Below are 13,970 nucleotides of genomic sequence, written 5' to 3' on the forward strand. Positions count from 1 at the left end.
CCAGAGGAAAGGTACCTCAGACGTCACGACAGGCGTGCCTCCAGCCGAGGTTCAGCCGCAAAGATCTTCCACTGAAGTGACTCTGGCGCATCGACACCCATTTGAAGTGCCGACTGATAATCCCAGCAATTGTCAATTTGTCCGGCTTCTACTTTCTCTGCTCTTGATTCATTCTCGTGCTAATATTTACCATCTCCAAAATGCCTCCCAGGTTCGTTCATCTAGGTTCTACATAGTTGTGCATAGTGGACTGATCATGACCTCCGAACCAGCCCGCAATCGACATACTACGATCGCCGCCTGCGACAAGGCCCTGCCCTCGTTCGAGCCCGACGACCTTATCTTTTCAAGAACGCCGTCACCGGTCTTGGCCTCTTGACCGTTGTCGGAACCATCTGTACGACGAGCCGCCTCCATGCTACCGCCACGCGCTTACACTGCCTAGATTACTATACCCTCAACGCCGTTGGCCAGGACAACTTTGAAGATGTCAAGGTCCCTGATGAGCCTCGGAAACCCGCCTCTTCCAAGTAAATTCTACATATGATAGGCCGCACGCCTGGGGAATCATCTCTTAGATCAAGGTTGCGAATCAAAGCATTGGAGAAGTTAAAAGGAGGAAGAACACCAAAGCAGCTATGTCATTCATGCTACCTGCCACACAGAACGCCTGTTATAACCCCAGAGCCTGCCTGTACAACACGTTGGCGAACTCTTCTGCGCAACATGTATGAATAAATGATCACCATTGTACAATAAGTCTTGAAGCCCGCGAGCCCTCGCCCGCTGCAACCAAGATTCTGCCCCTCTCCAACCGTCATCAAAAGAACCGCGCTGTCCACCGTAGACACACCCAATGCTCTAACCATGTTCGAGTCCAGACAGAAAAAGGAAAATCGAATACATCCGAGCTTCGGCCGATTGTTTTCCATGGGTATCACAAAACGAGTACAAAAGCAATATACTCCATCCTTTCCTAACAAGTCCTATAATAGGGATGACCTGAAATGCACTGGTCTGTGCAATCAATTGCTCAAGCTGCGGCTGCTTTCGATCCTCGGCTTACACTCGAGAGGCTGCCAACCCGTTTCATTGGGTTATGAGCTGAGTTGATCATTGTCCGTGTCAGCTCGGGGGATTCTGACAACCGGTTTGGCAATGAAGGTGAATGTTGCTTAGGATGAGCGGCGTTCAGGTTGGACTTGATATCCGCTGCTGCCGGGATCTGGCCCTGCGGTACTGCGCGACTGGCCGCATTCTCCACTTGTCCCTCGACCGTTGCCACTGGTGTTGGATATATCTTGTGGGCTAGGTGGTTTGGGTTGGCCCAAGGCGTTTCCCGGAGGAATTGCTCACCCGCTGGGCCAAGGCGATCGAATGGCGGCGTATAGTACTCTTCGCGTCGCTGTGGTGGTGGCTTTTGCCGGGCTCGTTTGGCTCGCTTACACAAGTCAGCTCAGCAGTCTCGGGGAGTTGACCTGACTTTGTCAACATACCTCAATAGCAGCCAGGTCATCATCAAGTTCCGAGGGGGACGCTCCCGTCATTTCTGGCCCTGCAGGGAATCCTTCATACTTGGCAATGCTGGCCAGAGTCGAAACCTCGGTGTTGTAGGCAATGGCATTCCGTACTCGCTGGGCAGGATCCTTGGGGAAGAGCAGGCCGCAATCTTGCAGGCTATGCGCGCTTCGCCTCGCTGTTTGAATGTCGTACCACTCCTGGTTGAGAGCTTCCAGCGTCTTTTCTCGCTTCTCTCGTACCGCCTGATAGTATTGACCCCAAACTTGAGCTCGCTGAGCAACTGCGCGCCTCTCATGTGCCTTGACGCGATATTCGAGCTCATTGTTGATCTCTCGGAGCTTCTGCTCCAACCGGTCATCCAGACACTGCTTCATGTTAAGGTACTCGGGATGCGTTGGGACACTGGCGATGAGGGATTGCTCCTCTTCCTCGAGTCGTTGAAGCCGGTCCTTGTACAGTCTGGATGGTGTCAGCGCCATCTACCAAAGATGATGAACCGAGGCCTACCTGTCTCTGAATACCCCAAACATCTCCTCGATATGTGTCCAATCTTTAAACGCGGCGTGTTTTCGCTCCACTGTCGTTGGGTGAGTATGGTCAACCGAGTTGGGAGTGTTGGCCGGGCGATCCTTACTCTCTTCATCGTGCGCAGTAGCTGCATCAACCTCTTCGTCCGCATCAGCCTCCAGCTCCTCTCCATGTTGCTCTACATCAGTCCCCCGAGCACTATCACGGGCCCCGTCATGGCTGCCATTGTCTGTATCATGATCGGCCTCCGCGGCGGCTGCCACTTTGCGTTTTGATCCGCGCGTGCCCTTCTTTGTCGCGCGAGTTGTGCGCTCTACCGCTCCATCCTCGCGAGTTGTGGACTTCTTTCGTGGAGAGACATCTACCTCTTCAGCAGGGGTTTGCGTACCGCTGCTTTCGTTGGCTGGGGTTGGTTCATCTTCGTGCATGACCGTATCCTCAGCTTGCTGGGGAGTCTCTGCATCGGCCACTGGGACCGAGCTGGTCCGCTTCCTAAGTGGCTGCTCGGTTTCTGACTGATCGGCGGCTGGTGAGCGCTTTCGCTTGCGGTCTTGGGAGTCATTCTTATGGTCATCTTCCAATGCCGCGTCATGCTTTGTCGCAGGTTTCGATGGGGATTCTATTCCGATTGTTGGAGAGCCTATAGAGGCGTCGTCTCCCATGGTGGATTCGTCGTCGTGATGGTCGTCTAGGTTGGCGGTTCTTCGGAGCTTGCTCGGGGTGTGTTCAAAGACTTGGCCCTCGTTGAATTGATCCACAACGACGTCCCTCTGTCGCTGGTGCCTCGGGGTGTCGTAGAGCCGCTCAGTCTCTGCTTCAGTATCGTTGCCGTCCGAGGTGTGGGCATCGGAGAGGACGCTGTCAGAATCGGAGGTGGCATGAGGCTTCTTCTTGGGGGTCGGCCTGGTGCTGTCTTCGTCGTCATTGTCAAGATGCATGTGTTCAATGTCCTCGTCGTTGTCGTCCTTGGTGTCAACCTCGCTGAGGGGACTGGAGATGTTGCTGTCCTCATGATCAACAACCCCAACTGCAGGTGAGGAGAGGGGCGGGGGCGCGGTAGCGGTCGCCGCCATGGTTGTTGAAAGACGCGATGACGTGTCTATGGCCTTGCTCAATGGAGAGAGTAGGTAGGCTTGCAGTATCGAGTGCAGAAGAGTGGTGGTGGTGATCGGCAGGTAGGTCGGAGCAGCGCGACCGTGGAGACGAGTGATGAGGAACGGCAGCTGGGTGATTGGGGATCGGGTGTCGTGAAGGGTGGACTTGAAGAGGCAAAGCCGAGCTAAAGCGAAGCTGATTGAAACAGCCTTTGTCCTGCTGCGGCATGGAAGACGCGAGAGGTGCTGACAAGGCCAAGGGCTTCCGGTGACGGACGGTTGAGTTGAGAGGAGGGGACAGAGAGAGGACGGAGATGGACGGTGGACGGTGCCGGTTTGCGCTGGGGGGCCAGGGCCTGCGCCAGTCGCCAGAGGAAAACCGAGAGCGGGCTGAGAATGACGGGGCAAAAGCGGTCATCCGCGGCAGAAACTGGCCTCGGGGGGTGTGCCATGATGGAGCACCCGGCTCAGACCAATGACGCATTGTTCCGGCCAGCAAGGCTTCCGGCGCACTCCAAATCCACGCCCACCCAGAGGTTCATGTGGACCCTCTGGAGCTGGACTTTTTCTGTGCCTTTTTCCAGTCGCGATCCAGAGGCTGGCACTTTTTTTTGCAGCAGGTTAGCGAGTTGGCCGATTCTGTCAGAAACAAGTCTCTGAAATCATGGCTAAACGGTGAGTTCTTCTACCATTGCTCGTCTCGTGCAAACAATGGAAAATCCTGACTGAAGCAGCACAAAGGGCTTGACGGCCTCTTCCAAGGCTGTGGACCCCACACTCGACGCTCTGTTTGCGGCCAGCGTAAGTTTTGCGACATTGTTGTCTTCTCTGCCCTCCTGGCTAATCAATTATAGGCTGGTCCTACCAAGGCTCCCGCCAAGTCAAGATACTCGGCATTGTTGGAACAGAAGCCGCGAGAAGCACCCCAACCAAAGGTAGTCTTGGAGGAGGAGAACGGTGAAGAAGACGACGAGGACGACGAAGTGCTTTCGGAAATCAGTGAGGAGCTGAGCTATGGGGAGGATGATGAGGATGAGGACGAGGATGAGCAAGACTCCGAGGCTGAAGAGCAAGAGGACAGCGAAGGGGATGAAGACGACGCAGAGAGTGCAGACGAGCCCATGACAGATGCGCCAGCCGAACTCGATGCTATTATCGATGCCGCCGAAGGCAAAGAAAAGAAGGACCGGAAACGAAAGCGCAAGAATGATAATGACGACCTCGAGGGCAACTACCTGAGCAAAGTTGCTGCAGAGGAGGAGGCTGAGCGTGCGGGCAAGCGACAGAAGAACGATGGCTCAAAAGAAGACGGTGAGAAGGCTGAGGGTGAGGACGACGACGCCAGCGGCGACGAGAGCGACATCCCCGTCCACGAGACACTGGCCAAGGAAGACAAGTCCTCGGATCTGGAAAAGGCAGCTCGGACAGTCTTCCTTGCCAACGTTTCCACCGAAGCTATATCCTCCAAGACGGCCAAGAAGACACTCATGGCCCATCTCTCTTCCATCTTGGAAAAGGATGCATCTCCACCGCAGACCATTGAGTCCATTCGCTTCCGCTCTGTCGCATTCGCAGGCGGCTCTCTGCCAAAGCGTGCGGCCTACATCACCAAGTCGCTGATGGACGCCACAACCAAGTCGGCCAATGCCTATGTCGTGTACTCGACTATCGCGGCTGCCCGGGAGGCCGTCGCAAAGCTCAATGGCACCCAGGTGCTTGACCGACACCTGAGGGTGGACAGTGTTGCTCACCCCAGTCCCACAGACCACCGCCGATGCGTGTTTGTTGGCAACTTGGGATTCGTTGATGATGAGACTATCCTCGCCACCAACGCCGACGGAGATACTACACAGAAGAAGCGAAACAAGACTCCGTCCGATGTTGAGGAGGGCCTATGGCGCACCTTTAGCACTCAGGGCAGGGTCGAAAATGTCCGAGTTGTCCGAGACTCCAAGACTCGCGTGGGCAAGGGCATCGCCTATGTGCAGTTTTATGTAAGTCTCCGCAAAGTTTGCCACTTACACGGATGAAACAAGGGCTAACAAGATTTGTAGGACGCCAATGATGTCGAGGCCGCACTGCTCCTTGATGACAAGAAGTTCCCGCCCATGCTCCCCCGCAAGCTGCGTGTTACTCGAGCCAAGGATCCTCGCAAGACGGCCCTCGCTCAGGAGCGAGCCAAGGCCAAGGCTGTGGCCACCAACGGCGCACCCAAGAGCATGAAGTACAAGCCCAAGGCGACACCTGAAGAGCAGTCCATGGCTGGCCGCACAAGCAAGCTCCTCGGCCGCTCCGCCGCCATCCAGCAGCGTCACGGAAAGCGTCCCTCAAAGGGCTCTTCCGAAGAGGTTCCTAACCCCCTTGACGAGATCAAGACCCCAGAACAGGTCATCTTTGAAGGCCGACGTGCCACATCCAGGGACGCTCTGCCCAAGGACCTCAAGTTTGGCAAGAAGGGCAAGAACAAGAGCAAGCCCAAGGCCAAGGGAGGCAAGCCGCAAAATCGAAGCGCTAGGAGAGCTGCCGAGTGGAAGAAGAAGAGCTGATGCTGATTCTCGACAGCGGATGACGCATGGATGGGGTAGTTGGTGAGAAGCGGCCGTGTGGGCTTTGAGTGCGGAAAGCGGATGTTTGAGAAGGGCCCCGCGCCCGCACGGGGATCGGAAAAGTTGTGCTGTGAATTTTGGCCACAGCCGTAAAGGTTGCTTAGATGAAATAGAAGTACATATTCCTCAAGCTCACGAGTTCAGTTCGGATATTGAGCAAGTTTGCTTTTTTTTAATGCTACGATTCTGGGCATCTTTTTTATTGCATTGTGACCCAAATGGTTGCTGACATGGCTTCCTCAACTGAAATGTTGTATATCACTAACAGCACATTGGCACATAGCTGAGCAAACGACACGATGGCAACTCTGTGGTTGTTAGTAGAATACCCCAAACCAACCATATTAACTCTGCACAACCACATTTCACACCAATCAAGTCAAGAGATACTCCAATTTACTCTCATTAAAGAAGAAACAGATATCATCAATTTTACTTGCCTGCTTTATCAGAAATAAGTGCCAACTTGCGTCAAGGGATAACCTCGTCTATTAGGACCTGGCTCCAAGAGAAAAAGACCACGTGCTAGCGGGATACCCTGAGCCAAACTTTGGCGTCTGGTGGTAAACACATCCTTCCCCCCTCCATGTGCCACCCAACAACAAATATCGGGAATCTTAATCAACATAATCCACAGCTCTCTTCTCTGTACATTGCATCGCCATAGGCGCGAGCCCTGGCAAGACCATCGCTTCAACACGCCTTGAAAGAAGTCGAAAGAGGTTATACAAGCCAGTCCCAAGATGCAACTGTCTAGTACTCGACCTCCTCCTCGGGCTCGAACGAGTCGGCAGCAACCTCCTCGTAATCCTTCTCCAGAGCAGCGAGATCTTCACGGGCCTCGGTGAACTCGCCTTCCTCCATACCCTCGCCGACGTACCAGTGGACGAAGGCACGCTTGCTGTGCATGAGGTCGAACTTGTAGTCAAGACGCGACCAGGCCTCGGCGATGGCAGTGGTGTTGGAAAGCATGGAAACGGATCGCTTGACGGAAGCAAGACCACCATCCTCGGGAGCCGCGGGAACAGCCATGGGCTTCTGGTAGTTGATGCCAAGCTTGAAACCAGTAGGGCACCACTCGACGAGGTTGAATGAGGCCTTGGCCTTGAGGGCAGCAATGGCAGCGTTGCAGTCGCGGGGGACAACATCTCCACGGTACAGGAGAGCGACGGCCATGTACTTGCCGTTTCGGGGGTCGCAAACCACCATCTGGTTGTTGGGCTCGAAGCCTGGGAAACGTCAGCACAATTGGCGTTCATGACCAAGTTGCGATCATCACTTACACTGGAAGGTGAGGTCGTGGACCTTGAAGCTCTCGTGCTCGCTCTTGGCAGAGGAGATGACAGGAGCGTAGCTGATGAGGGGGTAGTGAATTCGAGGGTAAGGAACCAGGTTGGTCTGGAACTCGTTGAGATCGACGTTGAGAGCACCGTCGAATCGGAGAGACGAGGTGATGGAGCTGACAACCTGGGCGATCAGGCGGTTCAGGTGCTCGTACGAAGGACGGGGGATATCGAGGTTGCGACGGCAAATGTCGTAGACGGCCTCATTGTCGACGAGGAACGTGCAGTCAGAGTTCTCAATGGTGCTGTGAGTCGACAGAACGGCGTTGTAGGGCTCAACAACGGCGGTCGAGGTTCGGGGAGCAGGGTAGACGGCGAACTCGAGCTTAGACTTCTTGCCGTACTCGGTAGAGAGGCGCTCGAGGAGGAGAGCACCGAAACCGGAGCCGGTACCACCGCCGAAGGAGTGGAAGATAAGGAAGCCCTGGAGAGAGTGGCAGTTGTCTGGTCGTTCGATTTAGCAGGGGTTTCAAGGGGTGAGGCGCGCAGCCTCAGGGTTTGCGAAACTCACCAGCCACGCGGCGGATGCGATCCATGACATTGTCGACCATCTCCTTGCCAATGGTGTAGTGGCCACGAGCATAGTTGTTGGCAGCATCTTCCTTGCCGCTGATCAACAGCTCGGGGTGGAAGAGCTGGCGGTAACCACCAGTTCGGATCTCGTCAATGGGAGAGGGGTCGAGATCGACAAAGATGGAGCGAGGAACATGCTTGCCGCTGCTCGTCTCGGTGAAGAAGGTCTCGAAGGAGCCTCCCTCACCAATATCGCCAGCATTGGGGTCGGGACGACCATCGGGGCCGAGGCCGTGCTCGAGGAGGTAGCTATTCAAGATATCGGTCAGCTTCGGGGCCGGGGGTCGAACGATGGCGACGGTAGCGGTGATGGTGGACGTACAGCTCCCAAGCAGAGTTACCGAGCTGGGTACCAGCCTGGCCCAGGTGGAGGTGAAGAATCTGGATCACGGAGCATCAGCATCAGCATCGCGAGCTTCGTTTTTGGTGGTGGTCTTGGTGGACGATAGGGGTCCCGGCCAGAGGACACCAAGTGGAACAGCCGACGCCATGCCGGGAGCGGGAAGCTGCTGCTGGCAGCTGAGCTCGCTGGCAGGGAGCGGTCTCACGGCGACAACATATGGATGCAATGCAACTTACCTCGCCCTTCATTGTGTATGAACGAAGCTAAGGGAGCTACGACCAGAGGTGGAGTTGGGGGAATGGGAGAGAGATATACGCGCGCAGCGCTTGAGGAAGAGAAGGGGAAGGGGGAGACGGGGGCGTGGTGATGATTTTCCGGCGGGTGTTTGGGGATGGAGGTTCTGTAGGTGTAGGTGAGTGGGTGCCCGCAGGAGGTGGGCATTGGCGGGGTCGACAACAAACAAACCATGGGCCGCGCGCGCCAAAAAAGCAGCTCCAGCGTCTCAGGTTATCCCACGGGGTACCTCTGGCGCCAGCCAATTCCCGCGCAGCCACCATGTACCCCCGTGGTGCCTCACCGCCAATTGAAAGCGCAGCATGGGGACCCCTGGCGGGCGAGGGAACTGCAACTTTGCCTTGCCAGGGGCGGCTCGTGTGGTGTGCGAGCAGAGGTGCTAACATGCTACCAACGGCCTCTCTGCCCCGGCAAATGTTGCTGATGCGAATGGCTGATGGTGGCTCGAGCTGCTCCATAGGTATCCGTATCTAGTTACTGCACAGATCGGTAAGCTGTGCTGAGTTGCCCCGTGCTCCTGGAGGCGACAGAATGACCCTTGATCCGCCGTGTCGTGGCACCTGTCAAAGATGTTCCAGGGCAACCTTTAACGGGCAACATGACGTGATGTTTCCATCTAGGTGTCTCTAAAAGCTGACAATATTCAATTGACTTTATTGGGTTTCAAAACGGTTGCCTATTCCTAGGTAAGCTTGAGAATAGTATTCATAAAGTTGTCAGAAGCTTAAACCTGGGCAACACTAACAGTTCCGGTAGCGGACACTGCGGAGTATATACGAGCTCAATCTCAACGATAGTGACAAAGAATTGCTTCAGAGACAAACCTCAGATGTTGACTCCCACGCCAAGCATCCCAATTCATACAAATGACCATCCATAGATCCGTTTAGATGCTGCCTAGATACGCGAACCTTAAGATCGGAGATGCCTCAAGATTCATGCACCTGACGACCCCAAGGCTTCCATCCAGGAACCGTCCCTATGCGTCTGGGTCGCGCGCGATTGTCCAGTCAAATCCGCAGCTGCTCTGTTGCCTTGCTGCAACCTCTACAGGACCGCAAACCAATCGCGACCCAGCAGTGGGTGTGTTCTTGGGCAAGGAGCTGGAGGCAGCCACATTCTGAAAGGAATGTTGGATGAGGCCGTCTTCAAGAGATCGACATTGGCAGTCTCTAGGTATGTGGTCGGGTCTCGTCATGGCTCTTGACGCCCAGAGCTTCATCGGTGATCAAGTCTGGGATTCTCGATGTATCCATGGGTATTTCAAGGTTGTTGATACACTTGAAATACAGTGAGCACCGTATGACGGATCATGCTTTCTCATCCAGATATCATCATCCTGTCCAACACCGCAGATATCAAATTGAGAGAAAGTCAGAAAGATGAGAATTAATTGTTTTTAACTTATGCCTTTTCCCGTGTAGCCTACCCGCTCAATCCCTCCAGCATTTGTAGGTAATTACTCAAAATAAAAGGTCCTCAGCAACACGCTGGGACCGTGCAAAGTGGTATCATATGGAGGTATAGTAGGCCGTTTCCCGTCTAATTCATGATCCCTCACCCTCCTCCTCTTCTTCAGTTTTAGGCACCAGCCGTTCAGTGCTGTCGGTTCTGATCCTGGTTCTGGTTCTGGTTCTGGTCCTGGTTCGACTCGCTCCGCTCCAGCTCTTCGATGCGGCGCTGGATCGCCGCCTTCTGGACTTGCAATGCCCTGAGCTCCTCATCCCTCGTCGTCAAATCATCGCTCAGGCGACTGTCATTGTCCGTCACGCTGGTCGAATCTGTCGCAGCCTCGTATGCAGGGGGTGGCTCTCCGTGGCGGTTCCTGTCTCTCCTGTGGTGTCCGTTGGCCGCAGCATAGAAATCGTCTCCCAATCCGCCAGTGCCATGTCTGGCACGCATAACGTCGAGCTCGTGTGCCCGCTTCTTCTCTGATCGAACCCGGTCTCTGCGGACGAGGAAATAGGCGATCGCTCCGATAACAAATAGCACAAACACCGCGACACCAACTCCAATCCCAATGCGTGCAGCCAGAGACAAGGTCTTGGCTGGCCGGTGAGGGCCAATGTCATCCTCGTCTTTAAGTCCCAATGCATCCTTGTCCCCGTCTTTGAAAAGGGCTCGAATTGTGTAGACAGCAATTGTTGCGCTGTATAGCGTGGTTGTTGAATCAGATAGAACGTCGTATGAACGTGCTGTGTGGTTGTAACTGATGGGAACCGCCACCACCGTGGGCACTAATCGCTTGCACAAGTTGCCATCCAAGGAATATGCCCTACAATGATCAGCGCGATTCATTCCACGTCTACTGGAGGACTTACGATGAACAACAAACAGCTGTGGTGGTTGCATCGTCATGGGCCTCGTCGGTATCTACACGTAGCTCTGCCGTCGTCCACCCATGAGGACATGTAGCTGGACTGAAAACACCAGTGCGACCATCCGTGAACATGCCGTCAGGGTAACACGATAGTGACTTGGCCCCAGGGATGGGCTCCAGGTCGAGCCACGCAACAGGGCCTGTGGCGCCAGGCTCTGGCACTCTCTCCGCATCATAGGTCCATGTACAGCTGATTGGCACGGTCCAGGGAGTAGTCATTGGAGGAAATGTCTGGTAATCGTCGAGGTCATCGTCGGTTGGCGAGGGCGCCAGCACTGGAGATGTCGGGGTCGGTGTCTGGTTGGAAAGAGATACGGTTGACGAGGGAGCGGCTGATGACGAAGACGGGTCACTCGAATCGGTGCCGGAGAGAGTCAGCGACTCTGCATCCTCGAGGGACGACATGATATCAAGCGGCCACGATGGATCCCCAAGCTTGCAAGAATCTGGGCCGCCAGGCCGATTCAACTACAAGCTGCACAGGCCGTGCTTTGCTTGCAGTTTACTCGGCGGTTCAGCAACAATCGCCAATATCGTCCATCCGGGGCCTGCGGTCGGTTGCTGTGTTGGATGCAGCAGCGCGTGGAGCTGGCTCGTGGTGTTGGGAAGGCGACGGGCAGCGCAGAGTCGCGGCGGAGGGGCTCACGAGGCTTCACGTCAGGGCGAATGCGCAGGCGATGACAAGGTCGAGGACGGCGTCTCTGGCGAGTTGGAAGGCCATCCGGGCGGAGGACAGCAGGAGAATATGAAGTAGGCGGATGGAATGGGGGTGGACGAGGAGACAAGGAAGCAGAGCAGGGACAAGAACGACAAGACACGACAAGAGAAGCTAAGGAACGAAAAGAGCCGGACAAGAAGAGAATTGGTCCATGCCAGCAGCGAGACGACAGGTAGCGTTGGTGTTCCCCCTTCTGAGGCCTTTGAAGTCTTGGCGAAATCTTATCACGGGTGGATGCCGAGAAACGCCAAGCCCAGCATTGCACCGATACATTGTCCACGTTGACCGCTGCGAGTCTGGGCATTTGCCGCTTGCCTGTCGTCTTGGTCGCAGCTCCGTCGGAGCATGGAGGTTTTGCTCCCACATCACGGATCCAGGCTGCGCTGCGGTACAGGTAGCTACGGCTCTGTAGCGGCGAGGGCGACCGTCTACTCACCATCGCCAATGCGCCATGTACATAGACAGAGATGGTCGACGCGATGCGATGCGATGCGCTGCGAGAAAACGCCGAGCTCTGCTCATTTTGGGGCGCCCATGACCAATCTGCCCAGGCGGGCGCTGGCCAATGCTCGTAGCGGCCGGCCAGCAAAAGCCGAGCCTTTTGGCCCCAGTGCCATGGTCTTGGCTGATGAGTCGCGGGTTTCTGGGCGACTCGGGGCCTCTGACGAGGGGGAAATGAAGCCGGCTTCGCTGTGCCGAATATGCGGTCTTGGAAGTCTTGGGAGTCTTGGAAATCATGCCCACCGAGAGCCAGAGCAGAGCGACCTCGCATGCGACGACGGCATTGCAGCGAAACCGGGGACTCGGCGACGACCCATCACTTTGTCTTTCGTCATCCTGGTGATTCAAAATGGGTTCATCACCCCATCTCCGGGAACAGGCAGTTGTAGGATCTCAAGAAGCGCAACTCGGCACAGGCAGAGAGGTCAGCGCCGAGCAAACCACAACACGGGCGAGGTTGCACCGCCCAGTGTAGGACGAGGACACAAAAGAGAGGCGAGAGTGGACAGTAGCAAGAAGATGACGGGAGGTGATGCGAGCCGGTTGTCTTGGCTGGGCTTGCTCGCTTCTTTATTCCAACCAACAGAGAAAAAGAGAGAAAAGACAAAAGAAGCGGGCAAGAGGAACAAGGTTGCTCGGTAGCCCGGTTGGCTGATGTCTTGCGGTGGATGGGCAAACTGTCTGAGTTGACGGCAGGCCGATAAGGTTATGGTGGTACCAGGGTACTTGGCGCGAATAGGGTCATTCAGGTCGAAAATGCGGTGCTGGTCTTGGTACGCATTCCACCCGCAAACTTGCGCCGTGTATCCGTATCCGTACAGCATTGGCAAAGCAAATTCGCAACTCTTGCCCCTCTCCCTTTGCTTCTTTCCCAAGGTTGAAACGTGGATGAGCTCATGGATCAGAGAGGTCAAGTCTTGGACATCTTGGGTCTCGGGCATGCAGCTACCGTAAGGTCGCGCCGTTCCGGCACCGAAAACCGGACAGGGATGTATCGGAGCTCGGGCCACCTGCGTTCTCCACACATCTGATGCAAGCCTTCAGCGAAACCGGAACCTCGGCGCACCCTTTTTCCGGGTTCCATTCTCGAGAATTCGCTTCCCCGGTTTTTGAAATCACACAGGTCATCTCAAGGTCACATGACATGAGGGGTGAAGGGCACGAAAACCCTACTGCCAGAATTTTGGCTCCAATTCGTACCCTGCTGCCCCCAAGCGACTCAACAACCGCCTTCAAAGTCGACTCCATCCCGGCCCATCCATATTCGCTCTTCGGTAGATCAGCGAATTCAATCAACACAACACCGCGATCATGGCTGACGAATACGTACGTGTGCCCTCGATTCCTCTCCCTCTCGTCAACCGCCGCGCCGCCGCCGTCGCGCTCACCCGCCACCGCTCGCCGACAATGCAAAACGGATATGGAATTTGACTGACTTGTGCCTGGTTGATAGAACGCTGAGGAGGCCGCCGAGCTCAAGAAGAAGAGAGCCTTCCGAAAGTTCTCTTACCGAGGAATCGACCTTGACCAGTATGTTGATACCGCGACCCTGCGCTCCCCCCGCTCGACCATGGAAATGACTGCATCTTTGGATAAAGGGCAGGGGGACTGCACAGAACGACTCATGCTGATATCTGCTCCCTCCCAATAGGCTCCTCGACCTCTCCTCCGACCAGCTCCGCGATGTTGTCCACGCTCGCGCCCGCCGCAGGATCAACCGTGGCCTGAAGCGCCGCCCCATGGGCCTCATCAAGAAGCTCCGAAAGGCCAAGCAGGAGGCCAAGCCCAACGAGAAGCCCGACCTCGTCAAGACCCACCTCCGAGACATGATTGTCGTCCCCGAGATGATTGGTAGCGTTATTGGTATCTACTCCGGCAAGGAGTTCAACCAGGTCGAGATCAAGCCTGAGATGGTTGGTCACTACCTGGCTGAGTTCTCTATCTCATAGTACGTTTCCCGATCACTTGTGCAAAATCGCAAACGCTGACCCTCCCCCAGCAAGCCTGTCAAGCACGGTAGGCCCGGTATTGGTGCCACGCACTCTTCTCGTTTCATTCCCCTCAAGTAA

At 55.5% G+C, this 13,970-nt stretch overlaps 6 protein-coding genes across 6 annotated transcripts; 3 read left to right on the top strand and 3 right to left on the bottom strand.

Annotated features, from left to right (window-relative positions):
* Positions 1-200: 200 nt before the first annotated feature.
* Positions 201-534, top strand: NCS57_00109200 (Cytochrome c oxidase assembly factor 3; the record flags this gene model as incomplete). Its single annotated transcript, XM_053051165.1, has 3 exons — positions 201-211; positions 273-397; positions 446-534. The coding sequence occupies 3 exons, from the start codon at positions 201-203 to the stop codon at positions 532-534; spliced, it is 225 nt and encodes a 74-aa protein (XP_052919680.1).
* A 499-nt stretch (positions 535-1,033) lies between these two features.
* Positions 1,034-3,122, bottom strand: NCS57_00109300 (uncharacterized protein; the record flags this gene model as incomplete). Its single annotated transcript, XM_053051166.1, has 3 exons — positions 1,034-1,441; positions 1,497-1,980; positions 2,029-3,122. The coding sequence occupies 3 exons, from the start codon at positions 3,120-3,122 to the stop codon at positions 1,034-1,036; spliced, it is 1,986 nt and encodes a 661-aa protein (XP_052919681.1).
* A 685-nt stretch (positions 3,123-3,807) lies between these two features.
* On the top strand, positions 3,808-5,689 carry NCS57_00109400 (Nucleolar protein 12; the record flags this gene model as incomplete). Its single annotated transcript, XM_053051167.1, has 4 exons — positions 3,808-3,818; positions 3,878-3,944; positions 3,998-5,137; positions 5,198-5,689. The coding sequence occupies 4 exons, from the start codon at positions 3,808-3,810 to the stop codon at positions 5,687-5,689; spliced, it is 1,710 nt and encodes a 569-aa protein (XP_052919682.1).
* An 813-nt stretch (positions 5,690-6,502) lies between these two features.
* Positions 6,503-8,256, bottom strand: NCS57_00109500 (Tubulin alpha chain; the record flags this gene model as incomplete). Its single annotated transcript, XM_053051168.1, has 5 exons — positions 6,503-6,978; positions 7,033-7,536; positions 7,604-7,914; positions 7,988-8,046; positions 8,245-8,256. The coding sequence occupies 5 exons, from the start codon at positions 8,254-8,256 to the stop codon at positions 6,503-6,505; spliced, it is 1,362 nt and encodes a 453-aa protein (XP_052919683.1).
* Positions 8,257-9,898: 1,642 nt separating this feature from the next.
* Positions 9,899-11,087, bottom strand: NCS57_00109600 (uncharacterized protein; the record flags this gene model as incomplete). The annotated part of the gene is made up of 2 exons (XM_053051169.1): positions 9,899-10,577; positions 10,624-11,087. 2 exons carry the CDS (start codon positions 11,085-11,087, stop codon positions 9,899-9,901), a joined length of 1,143 nt encoding a protein of 380 aa, XP_052919684.1.
* A 2,125-nt stretch (positions 11,088-13,212) lies between these two features.
* On the top strand, positions 13,213-13,970 carry NCS57_00109700 (uncharacterized protein; the record flags this gene model as incomplete). The annotated part of the gene is made up of 4 exons (XM_053051170.1): positions 13,213-13,227; positions 13,355-13,431; positions 13,553-13,849; positions 13,901-13,970. 4 exons carry the CDS (start codon positions 13,213-13,215, stop codon positions 13,968-13,970), a joined length of 459 nt encoding a protein of 152 aa, XP_052919685.1.

Source organism: Fusarium keratoplasticum, chromosome 1 (assembly GCF_025433545.1).
Source record: "Fusarium keratoplasticum isolate Fu6.1 chromosome 1, whole genome shotgun sequence".
Classification (NCBI taxonomy): Eukaryota; Fungi; Ascomycota; class Sordariomycetes; order Hypocreales; family Nectriaceae; genus Fusarium; species Fusarium keratoplasticum.